General features: G+C 50.2%; 1 protein-coding gene across 2 annotated transcripts in view; it reads right to left on the bottom strand.

Annotated features, from left to right (window-relative positions):
• Positions 1-1,761: 1,761 nt before the first annotated feature.
• SH3PXD2B (SH3 and PX domains 2B) overlaps positions 1,762-17,225 on the bottom strand; it is a 123,392-nt gene continuing 107,928 nt past the window's right edge. The window contains exon 13 of one of the 2 annotated variants that reach the window (XM_086362200.1): positions 1,762-8,196. In XM_086362200.1, coding sequence (XP_086218326.1) covers positions 6,598-8,196 — 1,599 coding nt within the window. In that variant the 3' untranslated portion in view covers positions 1,762-6,597. The remainder of the gene's footprint in view (positions 8,197-17,225) is intronic. The other variant, XM_086362201.1, reaches the window with a different exon arrangement.

Raw genomic sequence — 17,225 nt, 5'->3', positions numbered from 1 at the left:
GCATTTGGGAGGAGTCATATTATGGGGTAAAAAAGTCAGTTTTAGGGTCAGACATGCCATGTCCTAGCTATGCAAGACCTTCAGCCAGTGTCTTCACCTTCCTGAAATTTAGCACCTTCACAGGTGTAAAATGCAGTATCTACTTCACGGAGCATTCTGAGGATGAAATGAAAGTGTAGGCAATGTGCCCCCAGGCCTGGCACACAGCAAATGCTCAGAAAAATAATGGTGACATGATCACATTAGTATGACGCGCCATTTTTGAACACTTATACAATGCCAGGCAAGCAGCTGAGTTTGGACATTTCTTCACAGTGCAGCATGCAGACCATTTCCTCACAATGTACTTAAAAACTTTTTTATTTGGCTGCACCGGGTCTTAGCTGCAGTACGTGGGACCTTAGATCTTTAGTTGTGGCACGTGAACACTTAGTTGCTTCACGTGGCATCCAGTTCCCTGACCAGGGATCAACCCCAGGCCCCCTGCATTGGGAACGCAGTCTTAACCACTGGGAAGCCCCACAATGTACTTTTAAAGGATGCAGATTCCTGCTGATTCTGACCTTCAGGGGCTGCAGCCCCGGCATGCACACTTTGGCAAGCCCCCTGACTAAATCTTCTGGTCACCAAAATTTGAGAACTGGTGACTGGGAGGCATGGGGGTTCCAAGATGACGAGGTGTCACACCTGGAGCAGATGGACAGAACTAGAGAAGGAATGGGAAGAGTGGCCCCTCAATACGAGCTTTACCCCCGAGTTCACCACGACCCCTTGGAGTGTTTGCAGCTGTGGGTGAGCAGGCTCGTGCTTGGCATGGCATTCCTGCAACAGGAGAGGAGGACTGGTGAGTATGCCAGTGCCAAGGCAGACCTGAAGGAGGGGAATGGTAAGAGACCCCTGAGAGACAAAGTCGTAACTCCTGACCAGTTCCCATCCCAAGCCATGAGGCTGTGGGGCCGCTGCGCACCTGCCCTGGGAAGCCATGCCGTGGTCATTAGCAGTTGTGCTCTTGTGACTAAGCCCTCCTGGTTTGGGAGATTTGGGAGAAAATGCTCCTTGGCGGGGGGGAGGGGAAGGAGCAGGGGGTAAACCACATAATGACTTTTCTTATGGGAACAGAGTTTAATATATGAACAAAGATGATTCTTATGGTGCACCAGAAGATCACAGCTTTAGACTGTTTCCTCCAAGGCGGGATGAATACTGTATATAAACACTCCCCCTTGAAGTTCTTCTGTTGCAGGGGCTCTGCTTGGTTCCATTCTTCTGTTCTTAGGAAGGTGGGTGGTCACGTCCTTTTGTTTAAAGATTCACCTGGGACCGAGGAGGCTCCATACTGGTGGTTGGTTTTCCTTAGCTCAGCCCTTTGGAAAGTCCAACAGGCAATGCTCTCCGCCTCCCAGGAGAAAGCGGCCTGGGCAGTCCTAACCCTGGCTACACCCACCACCTCCCTGTCCATCAGCAGGCAATACCAGAGAGAGGTCCAAGCTCTCTGAACACATAAAGTTTTCCATCTTTAGACACCGGGCCAAGATGGAGGAGACCCAGCAAATACAAGGAAGCTTGCTCTTGGTTTCTGAATACTGCAGTTAAAAGAATCAAAGTGCACAAAAGCCCAGAGAGAAGTCATCCCTATTTCTAAGCAATGCCCAAATCGAGCTCACACAGGCTTCTGCTTTCTGATCTTCGAATCCAGGCCAAGACGTGAGGGCACAAAGCTACTCACCCTTTCTTCAGCCAAATAAAATCCATAGACACATCTTCACAATGAAGCTTGAAACCAGTCAAGCACTCTTTATTAAAAAAAAAAAAAAAAAGAAAGAAAAGTCTAATGGTAAAGTATATAGTTTATACATGCTACAGCTAACTCATTGTTCATCGCCCCTCCCCCTCACATTATATATGTTCATGTGTTTTTGTGTGTGTGTGTGAAAAGGAAACAAAAAACACCACCAGAATTTGTCAGCTTGCCACGGGTACGAGGAGTACTGAGATACCCAGAGACCTCCAGCATCATCCTGGGAGCAGACACCAGGTGGTGGGCAATGCTGTCAGTGCCCACTGTTCTGGAGACATGCCAGAAACATCCTAGTTACTTGGTGGCTTCCTGAAGCAGGAAATGTGGGTTGTAGCCAAGGTGACCATTGTGTCATCACCCCCTGAGAATGAAGGGGGCTGGCTATTAACGATTTCTTGGGCACAATGGCATAGACAGGCACACACCGGGATAAAATATGGACACCTTTAGTTGTGTTAGGATTGCTTATTGCTGTAGTAAGCCTGGCAGGGGCACCTCCTTTTGTATGTTTATAAAGACCAGGAAGTGAAGGATGCTGGCCGTGGCACTGGGTTTGGTCTCTTTAAGGACAACAGAAGTTGAGTCCCTTGTCCCCGAGTGGAGCCAAAAAGGCTGACTTTGGAGTATAGATAGAAGTGGCAGAGAAGGTAGGATGCTGGCACACAATGGGTGGCTTGAGAACTTGGCAAGGTAGCACCAGAAAGCCGATGTTACCCCCAGGGGCTGGATGGTACAATCTGGGGTTGGGCCACTCTGGAGCCCATTCGATTTAACCCTGCAGCTCCACAGCTCTGTGATCTTCACGGGCTGAGGCGCATCTGGACGTGAGAAGCTTAGCCAAGTTAGGAGCAATTCCTGCAGGCCACGGGAGGGCTCTCTGCACCCTCAGGCCTCAGTGCCAGCCAGTCTCCTCCTCTTTCAGGCCCCACGGTCTGACGATAGGTCATCTTTGGTCTATGTCATATATGGCTGTTTGCAGCAGAAGCCCTGAAGGGTGGGCCTGGAAAATCAAGGAGGGGACAAGACTGCCACACGTGACTCAGGCTGTTTTGTGTCCAATGTCACAGCCCAAAGTGAAGGGCGAGACCTCCCAGAGAGCAGCCCGAGACTCAAACAGAGGATGGGAGCTGAGCCGGGCCACGCACGCGCCTGTTCTTGATGTTGACTTGCCAGCTATTTGAGGGCAGGAGCCATTTCTTCTCCATCCCACTGAGTACAAACTGAATGAATACTAGACTGTCCCATCTCTCAGCCTAAGCAGAGGGCCTTCCAAACTGGGGAGATTTGGCACTGGTCCTTTAATGTGGCAAGTTTGTTTTCCTACATTCTATTTGATGAGGAAATCCCCAGTGTGCCCAGAAATGTTTTAAGGCCAAGAACTTGGCCTAAGAAACCAATCACAGCGAGAGGCTTTGACGCCTAACACACCTCCTGGAAGCCTGGCAGGGCTCCAGCTGCAGCCCAGCTCTCCCCAAGTCTCATCCTGAGACTGGGACATAAATCCATCAAATGGCAAATAAATTCAGAGTAAAAAACTTGAGCAAAGGCTTATTTTAGGCCCTAAAACTGTTTTTCCCAAAGATTTAGTGTTACCACGAGCTGTAGTCTTACCCTAAGATGTAAGATAAGATAGCCATCCCAAGGATACCTGCCTTTTTTGGACTGGCATTTGGCCTGTGACCTACTGACGTGTGTGACTGTGGGGCCGGGGAGGAAAAATCTAAATTAAGAGGGAGGGTCACTGCTTCCCTGAAAGCAACATCAACATTTCACTGCTGATGGCAGAGGAAAGGTCATGGGCCCTGGGGAGAAAAATTCCCGGATTCAAGTCTTGGCTTGGTCACTGTTTGGATGATGCTGGGCATGTGACTTCATCCTCTGAACCCCAATGTTCTCACTGCAGATTGGGGCTGACCCTATGCACCTCACAGGGTTGAAGCGAAGAGGATGTTAAAGGAGGGAGTGTTGAGCACCGGTAACCTGCCCGGCGCTCGGCACGGCAGATACTCCTACGGCCCCAGGCCATTCCTATGACGTGTGCCACGGTGGTGACTCCAGGTCCAGGAAGTTTGCATTTGTTCCAGCAAAGGCTCACAGAGTGGTGGCTACAGTCCTGGATGGTGTAAACCTAGGTCCCCAGGGGAGGACAGCGAGGGAGCGCCCCTGGCCACCGGGACCACCCCTTGCAGCTACCTGGGGAAGTGCTGTCACTGCGATAGGAAGAGCTGGAGAGACAAGACCCAGGCTACAAAGGCATCCTCAAGAAAGAATGGTGAAGAGAGAGGAGTGTGGCTTTAGTACCTTCAGTTCATGTCAGAATAATAGTAAAAAGGCGAATTCTTTCAAGTGCAGGGAAAACTTTCTGCCCTGGAAAAGGGAGAAGCTGTCCTTCCCACCTAGCTGACCCCTCAGAGGAGGAGATGAGGTCAATGACAAACCCCTTCAGTGGAATCCGCACACAAGAACCCAAGCTCTTCACAGCCAGGCATGGAGCCACCCACGGCCTGGTCTTTACTCAGCGCCTGGCACATAGGCTCTCACAAAATAGTGAAAAGTTTCATGAAGGCAGAGAAAGAATTGGAAAAAAAAATTGAGAGTTCTGTCTTTTGAAAGGTAGTCAAATCCTACATAACAGCTTCACAAATGGTGTTTAAACCAACGTGGGTCAAAAACAGGGAAACATGCTACGGGGCCTCCCCCAAGACGAGGTGACCTTGGAGGGTGGGTGGCCCTCTCCCATTCTCTCTCCTGCCTCTGGCTGCTACTCACCCCTGCAAAGTTCTGGGCACAGGGCCAAGGGGCAAGCGGGTGCTGCAAGGGAACCTTGGAGCCCTGCCCCAGACTCTGGGGTGTGGGATGTACAGACCTGCTGAAGGAAGGAATAAAGATGCTACTGTGGATCAGGGGAGGCTCCTTCTCCTGCAGCAGCGTCCACAGCCCACGTGGCAGTGGGGGCGGGGGGCAGGACGGGAGTCGGGGGAGAGCGTAGAGGACTGTCTGCACATCAGTCCTTGGCACTGCGAGCAGCCCCCAGGAAGCCACAAGAGCATGGCAGCAGATGACGGCTCTGAGTCAGAGCCTCTGGGGCAGGACGGGGCTACTTCCTGTCCTGCAGGGAAGGGGGGGATAGGGTGTGTGCTGCCCTCTCACGTCGTTCCCCAGCCCTACCCCAGCCCAGGCAACCTGGGCCACAGGCTGTGGGCTAGGAGCCAGAAACCCTGGGTCCTGATTCTTGTTCTGTAGTGTAACTGTGCCTCTGTGTGCCTCAGTGAACCACATCAGTCAAATGGGTGCAAGGGCTGCCCTGGGTTCCTTCCCACGAGACCACAGAGAGGGAGAATGCGTGGAAAAAAAAGAAAAGGAAGAAAACTACTCTTCGAGAACCAGAGAGCAGCAGGAAGCAGCAGCAGAGAGAGACAGAAGGTTCTGCCTGGCCCCTGGGCTCCGCTATGGGGCTACTGCTTAACTCTGCTCAGTCTGCTGGAGATCCAGTCGCTGGCCCTTGAGCCACTGGGGCCCCTTGGGACTGGCATGTGAGACCACCTTGGCTCCCCTTGCTTCATAAGCTCTATCCCCCGGGGGGCACAAGCACAAGAGCAGGAAGCAGGGCTCCGTGGCAACACCAGGGTGCTGGGCAGCCCCTGGGTGGTGCAGCTGTGGGGGTTCAGGGCAGCCTTTAGCAGATGCCACAAGGGGTTGGAGGGGTGGTGGGAGCAGGAGCAGCCATGTGGCCCCCTGACACACACCCATGGCAGCCCACCGGTATCTCCCTCTCCCCCGCCTGGTTGGCTCTCACAGGGCACAGGCATGGAGGTCAGGCCAGCCTAGACTCACACCCCCTTCCCTCCTCTTCCCAGCTAGTGTGCCGTTGGGCACACCGAACCCCAGTTTCCTCATCTATAAAACAGGTACACTGGATCAGAGAGGGTTATTGTGAGGGCTCCACATGAAGGGAAAGTGCCAAGTACAGCGTTTGGCACCAATTAGCTACTCAGCAAAGAGGAGTTCCCAGGGGGTGTGGCCTGTGAAGGGTCCCCTTTCTCAAACGAACTTTGAGATTCTGGCACTAGGGAGGCAGAAGTGAAAGGCCCCCCAAAAGCCTTGGGGATTCTTGTTTAAATGCATTGGATTGGACCAGAGTCTGCAGCAGGAAAGTGAAGCATGCTTGTAGCTGGCTGCACTCCTCTAGAACTGATCACGGTCCCAGCACAGAAGGGAGGACGGCTGGGCGGGCCTCCAGGCCCCATGCCTGGGGCAGCTGCATCTGCTTGAACCTGAGAGGCCCGGGGACCTAAGGCCTTGGGCAAGAGGACACCTCCCTGGGATCAGCAACAGAGCCGACTTCTGCACGAGAAAGTTCTTTCTGGGACCAGGCATTTGGGAAGCGAGTGAATCAAGTCGCTGGACATGAACGAACTGGGTAGGAAGCTGGGGACATTCTTAGGACTCTGTCTGATCCGAGCAACGAGAAACCGTTTCTGCAGTTTCTCCAGATGATGGGTTCTGGTCCCAGAAGCCTCAGAGAGTCAGGGTCCCACTGCTGGGTGGGCAGCAAGCTGCTGGGCAGGAATGCCACTGGCCTTAAGGCAGGGATGTTGAGTCAAGAGAAAGGGGTGTGGCCTCGAAGCCTCCAGGGGATGCTATGATGGGAGGGATCACTCTCCAGCGGGAAAGAAACCACAGTATTCCATTCTTCCTTCCTTTGACGTTGCGTGGAGGATGATAAATTAAGAGGCATATTAAATATGTGGGTAAAGCCAGCAGGGACACGCAAGACCTCCAGGCAGGAGAGGAGGCGGCTAGGGCTTCTTTCTGAGATAGTTGGAAGGAATCCACCCTTCCCAGGACGGGGCCCCACTCTGGACCTGGCAGAACCACCAGCCGCTGCTGTTCTTTTCCCGGACCTCGAACACCGTCCCCTCCTGGAAGCTGCTGGTATCTTGGTCTCCTTCAAAGTTGGCCACGGCCACGTACAAGTCCTTCGGGCCGTCGGTGCTGGGGAAGGGGCCTGCAGCCACTTTCTCCTTGTTTTCTCCCGTCTTGCCCATCATCCGTGGCCCCAGCCCACCTTTGCCTCGCATGTCATCCTGGCCCCCTGAGGAGTTGGAGAGAAAAGGTTTGGCTTTCGGGGGGACAAGCAGGGCCCGGCCTGGGGCAGGAGCTGCCTTGCCTTCACTGCTCTCCCGCTGCGGCCCTCTGACCTCTGGAAGGGGCCCTCTGACCTCTGGAAGAGGCCCTCTGACCTCTGGAAGTGGACCTCTGACCTCTGGAAGGGGCCTAGATGATGAGGAGGTTTTCTTGGGGGGTGGCGGTCTCCGAGGTGGGACCACAGGTCTCTGGAGGGATGCCTCTTGGAGAGGGACTGGCGTGGCCTTGGGCACAGGATCGGTGGTCTTGGCTGGCCTTGGAGGGGCTCTGCAGGGCGCCTCCTTTGGGCTGGGCCCCTCCTGCTTGCTCGTCCTGTCCTGGGCACGGCCAGGCCCCTCCCCTGGAGGGAAGCCACGAATGAAGGCCCCGTCCTGGCCTCCTCCCGCCTGGTGGCTGCTCTCTCCGTCTACAGAGGCCTTCTCCTGGGACTTGGCAGGCCTGAGCTTGCTCCGGAGGTTACAGATGTCCACTTGGTCTTCGCCCTGAGGTGGCTCTGTCCTGGGGGAAGGAGCTGGTTTTGGCCTAACCTGAGGTTTGGACTTCAAGAAAAGGTTCTGGGGAACGGCTTCCGGCTTCTCCTCCGGCAGGCCAGCTTTGGATTTGGAGACAGGTCGCAGGCTGGGCTTCTTCACCTCCTTGGCCAGCACTCTGTGGCCGCACTCCAGCCCTGTCTCATTTTTCAGCTGGAACAACTTGCTTTTCTCAGGTTTGGGCTCTGCTTTCCTGCTGTCCCGGGCTGGCAGGGCGTGTTTGGCTGGGATCATTGGCAAGATCATGCCAGGTGGCTTGGGTGAGGAACCCCTGAACTGCTCCATCCTCTGCCGCTCCTGCAGTTCCTCTTCCGACTTGATGATGGATTCTTTCCGGGGAGGGAGGCTGGGTTTCTCCTCCAGGTCGGGGTCTGAGATCTCCTCGTAGCCTGCACACGAAGACGTGTCTGAAGACGCCTTCCTCAGCACCTCCTTACCACCCTTCCAGTCTTTGGCCCACGGCGTCCCGGAGTCCCCTGCGCTGTGCGGGGCGTCGGGCAGGGGCCGGGAGGGGCCGCTGGCTTCACTGCCCGAGCTGTTTTCCATTGCTGCTGCGTCCCCCAGCCGGAGCTGTGCCACCTCGTTGGGCAATGGAGCCAGGAAGTTGGGTCTTGAGGCATTGCTAGTCTTCTTATACTTGTCAATGAAGGTCGCTGGGGCCCATCCCTCCTTATCTTCAATCTGAATGTACCACCAGCCGCTTAAGTTCTTCTCAATCACCTGAAAGGGAGGGCAGAGGAAAGCTCTGAGTAAGAATGGAGGCAGGGCCAGGGGCCAGGGTGGGCCGGGAGAGCCCACGTGCGACTGAGGCTCTACAATCAGAGACTTTACATTCGGCAGGTTCCCAGACTGTATCTACCAGGCGGACCATCTATGGAGACTGCTGTGTATAAGAAACATCTTACACAGGGGTAGGTGCTTGTCTACTTTAGGATTCCTCAAAAAAGCAGTCCTTGAGACATGAACTCTGGTGTAGGTAGGTAATTTGAGAGATGGTTCCAGGAAGCGGAAGTGAGGAAAGGGAGGGCCAATTAGGAACAGGTTAAGGCTCTAGGCCTACTACTACTACTAAGTCACTTCAGTCGTGTCCGACTCTGTGCGACCCCAGAGACGGCAGCCCACCAGGCTCCCCCATCCCTGGGATTCTCCAGGGAAGAACACTGGCGTGGGTTGCCATTTCCTTCTCCAATGCAGGAAAGTGAAAAGTGAAAGTGAAGTCGCTCAGTCGTGTGCGACTCTTAGCGACCCCATGGACTGCAGCCTATCAGGCTCCTCCATCCATGGGATTTTCCAGGCAAAAGTACAGGAGTGGGGTGCCATTGCCTTCTCTGAAGGCTCTAGGCCAGCGGGGCTTAATTCAACAGGACCCTATGAGAGACAGTGCAGAATCAGACACGGGGTGGGGACACTGACCTCCTGACTCCTAGTCCTCCCACCGCCTGGACATTAACCTCCCCCCTTTCGGGGTGGTGCGCTCAGGCGAGCATAGGGGGTGGGAAGCAGTCAGGGGGCGGGGATGCAGGGCAGTCCACCAGCAGCATCTGCTAAAATTCTGAAGTGGTTCAAGACAAACCCCCAGTACAGCCCAAACTAGCCTTGATCATTGCTCCTTTGGTTGAGCACCAGACAAAGATGCTGGCTGGTGTTTACAGGCATGGTGTATGAAAAACGTGCATCGTTAACTGTGGGAGTCACACCCGCTCCTGTTTGGATACAGGGGAACTGATGCTGATGGAAGTTTAACAGACCCCCCTCTCATCTCTCTATCCCTCTGGGACACAGGCTCATTGACTGGCTTATTGACTGGAATGGTGGGTAGAATCACTCATATTATTTAAGATCTTATGTTTCCTGTCTCCTTTTTGTTTAGAACCATGTGGCTGAATTCACATGGGTGAAAAATGTACATGCTCGATATTATGGGCTGCATTGAGGCGCCTCCCACCCCCGCCCCGCATTCACACACTAAGCCCTAACCTCCCTACCTTAGACCGTGACTATATTTGAAAACAGAGCTTTTAAAGAGGTAATTAGGTTAAAACAGGGTCGTTGGGGTGGGGTTGTGAATTGTTATCCTTTTAAGAGGAGATTAGGACACAGAACATCCAGCGTGAGGGGAGACCACGTGTGAACCCGGGGAAGTGACCGGCTGTGAACCAAGAAGAGGCTAAACCTGACACCTTGACCTTGAACATCCAGCCTTAAGAATATGAGAAAATACACCTCTGCTGTTTAAACCAACCAGTCTGTGGTCTTTGGTGAGGGCAGCGAGGGCAAACGAATACACAGCAATACGTCAGCAGGCTCTGTGCACAGGAGAGCTGACTAATCATTACAGCCACCCGAGAAGACAGGGATTTTCACGCCATTGTCCACTTGCAGAGCTGAGCCCCATGAGAGCTGAAGGACTCACAGAGGCTCACACGGAATATCAGGGGTGGAGGTGGGAGTCTAAGGCTGGGGAGCAGGCTCCAGAGCCTGGGTCTTTACCACAACCCAGCCCTGCCCTGGAAAGTGGACCCTGCTTGGGGCGGGGGGAGGGAAATGGTGCCTGAGGTGAGAAACCCCTGAGGCAGAGGGCTGTGGGTGCAGTTCTGCTGTTGCGCTCTGCTGCCCAGACCACAGAGGAAGGGCAGCCACAGACCCAGCGCAGGAGCAGAGGCTGGGCTTGGTTCTGGCCGCCTGAACAGCCCCGCTCAGGCCCGGGCCTGAGACGCCATGCCACAAAACAGAGAGGAGGGGAAGAACAATCATGCCCACGAGCAGGGTTTCCATGATGACCACAGAAGGGAATGTGCAGCAGCGCTTGGTAAAGGAGGGCAAATGCTACCTACTAGTAATTCAACTTCAGGGGAGAGCACTGGGAGCGCAGCAGGCACGTGGCAGGCAGATATTTAACACGTCCCATTGGAGTCTCTCCAGGAAAGGGTAATGAGAAATGGAAGTCTCTTATGTGCAGGTGGCCAGCATCTTACCAACACATGCTAGCTCTGGTGATGATTACAGGTGATTCTTGGTGTACAAGTCATTGCTGGCACATCCATAAATTTAAACTCTAAGTATGTACATAAGCGAATGAAAACAGAACAGCAATCAAACTAATACATCAGGGAGGGTTTGCTGAGCTTACACTCTACCATGTACCGTGGCGGAAGCTCTAAACATTTTTGTTCTTTTTAGTTTTGTTGTTGTTAAAAGGTAATTTTAATTTATCCTTTTCTAGAATTTACTTTTATTTATTTATTTGACTGCACGGAGTCTTAGTCGTGGCGTGCAGGATGCAGCATGTGAACGCTTAGTTGCGGCCTGTGGGGTCTAGTTCCCTGACCAGGGGTGGAACCCAGGCCCCCTGGACCACCAGGAAGTCCCTGTGTATCTGTGTTCTTAATCATCACGTATGGTAGTTTTCACTTACTAGAGAGAAGCTACGAGCTACTGTGAATACAGACATACCTTGTTTTCTTGTGCTTCACTCAATTGTGCTCTACAGATACTGCATTTTTTTTTTTTTAAACAAATTGAAGGTCTGTGGCAACCCTGCATTGAGCAAGTCTACTGGTGCCATTTTTTCAACAGCAGTTGCTCCCTTCATATCTTCCTGTCACATTTTGGCCATTCTCACTACAGGACTGGAAAAGGTCAGTTTTCATTCCAATCCCAAAGAAGTGCAATGCCAAAGAATGTTCAAACTACTGTGCAATTGCACTTATCTCAGATGCTAGCAAGGTTATGCTCAAAATCCTTCAGGCTAGGCTTCATCTGTATGCGAGAACTTCCAGATGTACAAGCTGGGTTTACAAAAGGCAGAAGAACCAAAGATCAATTTGCCAACACTCCTTGGATCACAGGGAAAGCTAGGGAATTCCAGAAAAACATCCACTTCTTTTTCAATGATTATGCTGAAGTCTTCGACTGCGTACTTGTTGTGTGTGCCTGTGTTTAGTTGCTCGGTCCTGTCTGCCTCTCTGCCACCCTTTGGACTGTAGTCCACCAGGCTTCTCTGTCCATGGAGTTTTCAGGCAAGGATACTGGACTGGGTTGCCATTTCCTCCTCCAAGGGATCTTCCTGACCCAGGGTTCAAACCCACGACTCCTGTGTCTCCTGCATTACAGGTGGATTATTTACCCAGTGAGCCGTCAGGGAAGCCTTTGACTGTGTGGATCACAACAAATTGGAAAACTCTTAAAGAGATGGGAACACCAGACCACCTTATCTGTTTCCTGAGAATTCTGTATGCAGGTCAAGAAACAACAGTTAAAACTGAATATGGGACAACTGACTGGTTCAAAATTGGGAAAGGAGTATGACAAGGTTGTATACTGTCACTCTGCTTATTTAATTTATATGCAGAGTACATCATCAGAGAAGGCAATGGCACCCCACTCCAGTACTTTGCCTGGAAAATCCCATGGAAGGAGGAGCCTGGTAGGCTGCAGTCCATGGGGTGGCTAAGAGTCGGACATGACTGAGCGACTTCACTTTCACTTTTCACTTTCCTGCATTGGAGAAGGAAATGGCAACCCACTCCAGTGTTCTTCCCTGGAGAATCCCAGGGACGGGGGAGCCTGGTGGGCTGCCGTCTATGGGGTCACACAGAGTCAAACACGACTGAAGTGACTTAGCAGTAGTACATCATGCAAAATGCTGAGCTAGATGAAGCACAAGCTGGAATCAAGATTGCTGGAAGAGACATCAACAACCTCAGGTATGTAGATGATACCACTCTAATGGTAGAAAGTGAAGAGGAACTAAAGAGTCTCTTGATGAGGGTGAAAGAGGAGAGTGAAAAAGCTTATTAAAATTCAACATTTAAAAAATGAAGATGATGACATCCAGTCCCATCATTTCATGGCAAACAGGGAACAAATGGACGCAGTGAAAGATTTTCTCTTGGCCTCCAAAATCACTGTGGACAGTGACTGCAGCCATGAAATTAAAAGACGTATGTTCTTTGGAAGGAAAGCTATGACCAACCTAGACAGCATATTAAAAAGCAGAGACATCACTTTGCTAACAAAGGTCCACATAGTAAAAGCCATGGTTTTTCCAGTAGTCATGTATGGATGTGAGAGTTGGACCATAAAGAAGACTGAGTGCCAAGGAATTGGTGCTTTCAAATTGTGGTGCTGGAGAGGATCTTCAGAATTGCTTGGACTGCAAGAAGGTCAAATCAGTTTATCCGAAAGGAAATCACCCTGAATATTCATTGGAAGGACTGATGCTGAAAGTGAGGCTCCAATGCTATGGCCTCCTGATGCCAATAGCTAATTCATGGAGAAGACCCTGATGCTGGGAAAGACTGAAGGCAAAAGGAGAAGGGGACAGCAGAGGATGAGATAGTTAGATAGCATCATTGACTCAATGGACATGAATTTGAGCAAACTCAGGGAGATGGTGAAGGACAGAGGAGCCTGGGGGGCTGAAGTCCATGGGGCTGCAAAGAGTCTGACAGGACTTAGTGACTGAACAACATCATATTTCAAACTCTTTCATTGTTATCATATAAGTAATGGTGATCTGTGATCAGTGATCTTTGATGTCATTGTTACAAGAAGATTATGACTCACTGAAGTTTCAGATGGCTGGTAACATTATTTTAAGCAATTAAGTGTTTTTAAAATTAAAGTCTGCACATTTTTTTAGACATAATGCTTAATGGACTACAGTGTAGTGTCAACATAACATTTTTTTTTTGGCTCTGCTGTTTGGCATGTGGAATCTTAGTTCCCTGACTAGGGACTGAACCCACAGTCCCTGAAGTGGAAGCATACAGCCCTAACCACTGGAGCACCAGGGAATTCCAACACGATTTTTATATGCACTGGGAAACCAAAACATTCACGTGACTCGCTTTATTGTAATTTGGCTTTATAGTGGTAATCTGGAACTGAACCTGCGGTATCTCCAAGGTTGGCTTGTAAAAGCAAATGCAAAATCACAAGAATGGAGATGAAAGAAAAGAGCATGGACTTTCAAACAGGAGAGATCTAAGCTCAAATCCTACCTCCACCACTTCCTAGATATGTAACTTTGGACATTTACCTAACCTCTCTTTGTCTCAAACACATGTATAAAATGGGCTAAACATATCATCAACCTCTTGGGACTTCTGTGAAGACTGGTTATCCAGGATATAAGGGATCTGGCACAGACAAGTGCCTGTATCATCATATCATCACTAGTTAAACATGTCTTGAAGATACATAGACCACACAAAGAACTAAGCTATTCCTGTAGCTACACTGCTAGAATGCTGTGCTTCCATTAATGAATTCTGAAACTAAGATGGTGTTGAATTGAACCAGGAAGCAAAACTGAAAGAGAAGAAAACAAAGGATAACAGTGTTTATCATGTTACGAGAAGACTACCTGGTTAAACCAAAAACTTCAGAGACAACTATTTCTCACCTGAGTCCTTCAAGTCACCACTGGCAGAACCTATGCCAACATCATAGAACAATAAAGCAGAGAAGTTTCAAGGATGGGTTACATCTGTGCTTCTGGAAAAGAATGCTGGCTATGTGAGCTATTTATTGGCTCAGCTTGAGCAAAAGCAGACAGGATAAAAGCCAGAAACAAGAAAGGGGAATGGGTCTGCTTGAAGTGGGGTTGGGGCCTTGAAGGGAGACTCCCCAGCTCCCCAGAAAACCCCAGGGATCCACTCACTACCTATGGCACACAGTCAGCCCTCAGCATCAGCACAGTGTCTGGGATTCCCTGGTGGATTTTGTAACGTTCTAAGCCAATGAGTGCTGGTACTTATCAGCAAATGTCCTGTTAGCTGGCATGCTCAAACAGTGGTGTGTGTTTGCACAAAATCCTGGAAACTCCTCGTCTTAAAGGAAAAGGTTTTATCATGGTTTTCAGCACTCTTGGGGAAAAAAGCAAAACACTTTTATAATTTGCAAAGCGGACTTCTGGTTTCAAGATGGGAGATGGAATGAACAGCAGTTTTCTTTTAGTGCAATAAAGCCAGGAAATGAATAAACGAACACAAAGCCAAGCTCAGAAGGAGGCAGACAAGAAGTCGGTGGACCAGGAATTGTGAGGAATCACTAATGGATGGAAGCTGTAAGTGGGGTCAGTGGCCCAGGAATGCTACGGGAGTTCTGCCGCAAACGGCCTGCCAGGCTTCCAGGAGGTGGAATCTGGGAGTAGTGAGGTCCGGGGGGAAGTCACTGGGGATTGATTACCCGTGATACCAGGGCAGAAGCAACCACGCTGGTTGACCCCTCTGTGCCCTCCACTCCGTTTCTGTAAAGCAGGTGGAGAGAACGAAGTGATTGCTCACAAGTGGAAACAGTGGAAAGGTAAGCTTGGGTCAGAGACATGACACTGCTCATCGTCTCTAATCTGGCCCTGAAGCCACTGGAAGTCAACCAGCCCCTTGGAGATACTCCCCAGCTGGGCTTTTGACTGTCTGTCGCCTCTTTTTGTACAGCCCAAGTACTAACACCATGAAAAGAACTGAAATAAATACCAACACCACTGCAAAGGATTTAACATTGAGGAAAGAGATCATGAACAGTAACACATTTAATATTCTTAGATAAAGAATAGTATAGAAATCATGAAAGAATAGGCTATTGTGAAACATGAACAGGTAACTATGAAAAAGAATTGGTAAGAGCTTTTGGAAATAAAAATGATAATTGCTGAAATAAAATAATAAAGAGACTGAATTGTTTAAAAAAAAAAAACAATTAATGGACTAAAAGATGAAGCAGAATACGCCAGGAATGCAGAACAAAGTGACGAAAATGAAAAAACGGAAAGTTAAGCGACATGGAGTTCTCATACCGTTTCATAACCATTCCAGAGGGGAAGAATAAAAAGAGCAAAGATAGTCAATATTTAATTACGTACAAGTGGGAAATTTTATAGATCTCCTAGTCCTACAATTGGAAAGATCCACCATATACTGATCAGGATAAAAATAAAGAAAGGTACCTAGACATGCTGTAGAGAAATGCCAGCATTTTAAAGACAGTGAGGAGCTCCTGAGAAAATCAGAGGAATGACAGCTAATGAGAAAGAACAAGGAACAGGTGATAGCAGCACCTGGCTAGCAACGGTCAACGCAAGAAGAGAATGGAATAATCTGTTCAGCACGCCAAGGGAAGACGACCGGAATTCAAAAGTCAATCCCTGAAGAATGGGGGAGGATAACATTCACTCATCATAATGCCAGGAAAGCATTATGGGACGTCCCTGGTGGTCCAGCGGTTAAGGATCCTCCCATCAATGAAGGAGACACAGGTTTGACCCCTGGTCTGGGAAGATTCCCTGCTTGCTGCAACTAGAGAAAGCCCGTGTGCAACAACAGAGACCCAGCACAGCCAAAAATAGGATTAAAACAAGAAAGCATTCTGGACACAGATAAGGGCCTGCCCTCAGTTAAGGACTGAAATGTATGGACCCATCGTGCATACGTGTGTGTTTGCAACGCTATGGACTGCAGCCTGCCAGGCTCCTCGTCCATGGAACCTTTCAGGCAAGAATACTGGAGTGGGTTGCCATTTCCTCCTCCAGGGGATCTTCCCAACCCAGGGATCAAACCCATGCCTCCGTGTCGGCAGGCGGATTCTTTACCACTGAGCCACTTGGGAACCCCATACAAACCCACAGAAACTACCAAAGGGTAGAGAAGGGACACCATTGTGAACCCAGGGAGGCTTCCCAGATGAGGCAGGGATATGAAGAATAAGTTGGATTTTGATATGCCAAGTTCCATTCAAAGAACGGCCTTGAGTGCTTTCCACGAGAAAGCAGGTAGTGGGCTAAGAGCTAGGTTAAAGGCAGAGAGGGATAGGGAAGCCTAGCGTGCTGCAGTCCATGGGGTCACAGAGACTCAGACATGACTTGGTGACTGAACAACAAAAGGCAGAGAGAGCAAGAGAGGTGGGGCAAGGGTTCAGACGAAAGCAGTGAAAATAAGGCTGATCAGTAGTGGGAGGAGGAACAGCCCTTGATGTGGAACAATGTTAAGGAACAGGCGTATGTTTCACACCAGAACATCAGTACATGTTTTGCAACAGCAAAATGGGAGAAGTGGACATAGAATTTATCTTGAAACCCAAGCAGGATATCTTGAGAATTTGCTCTGTGGACTTGAAGTTAGTAAGAACAGATTGGGAGAAAAATAATAGGAGTAGATAAAGACCCTTTTAGAGTCTTGGAGGTACTTCTACTGTCCCCTCAGTTTCTCTGTGAGAATTGGGATTTGAATTTTATAAAAATAAGTTTGAGAGGCTTCAACTCAGGTTCTTTAAATACCACTTCAGACAGCCCCTCTGATGCCTGCATGGACTGAAGAACACAGGGCGTAAAGCAGCTTGGGTGAGGCACGGGAAGCAGCTCCTCCAGGGCTCACCAGGCCACTGTCCCGGGACGCGAGAGGAAGACAGAGGGAGGCAGGCAGAGTTGGAGCTGGGGAAAAATGGTGGGTGCTTCAGAGGTCTAGAAAAGGGACTGAAGACCCTTAGGGGACTTCCCTGGTGGTCTAGTGGTTAAGAATCCACCTTCCAAGCCTGGATGGGAGGGAAGTTTGGGGGAGAGTGGATACATGCATATGTACTGCTGAGTCCCTTGACTGTTAACCTGAAACTGTCACAGCATTGTTTGTTAATCAACTGTGGTGGTGTTCAGTCGCTCGGTCCTGTCTGACTCTATTCTTTGTGACCCCATGGACTGCAGCACACCAGGCTTCTCTGTCCTTCACCATCTCCCACAGTTTGCTCAGACTTAT

Source organism: Bos grunniens, chromosome 20 (assembly GCF_055505025.1).
Source record: "Bos grunniens cultivar Pamir isolate PY7600 chromosome 20, Bosgru_T2T1.0, whole genome shotgun sequence".
Classification (NCBI taxonomy): Eukaryota; Metazoa; Chordata; class Mammalia; order Artiodactyla; family Bovidae; genus Bos; species Bos grunniens.
The sequence above is the reverse complement of the archived record's forward strand: the minus strand, read 5'-3'. Positions and strand labels throughout refer to the sequence as shown.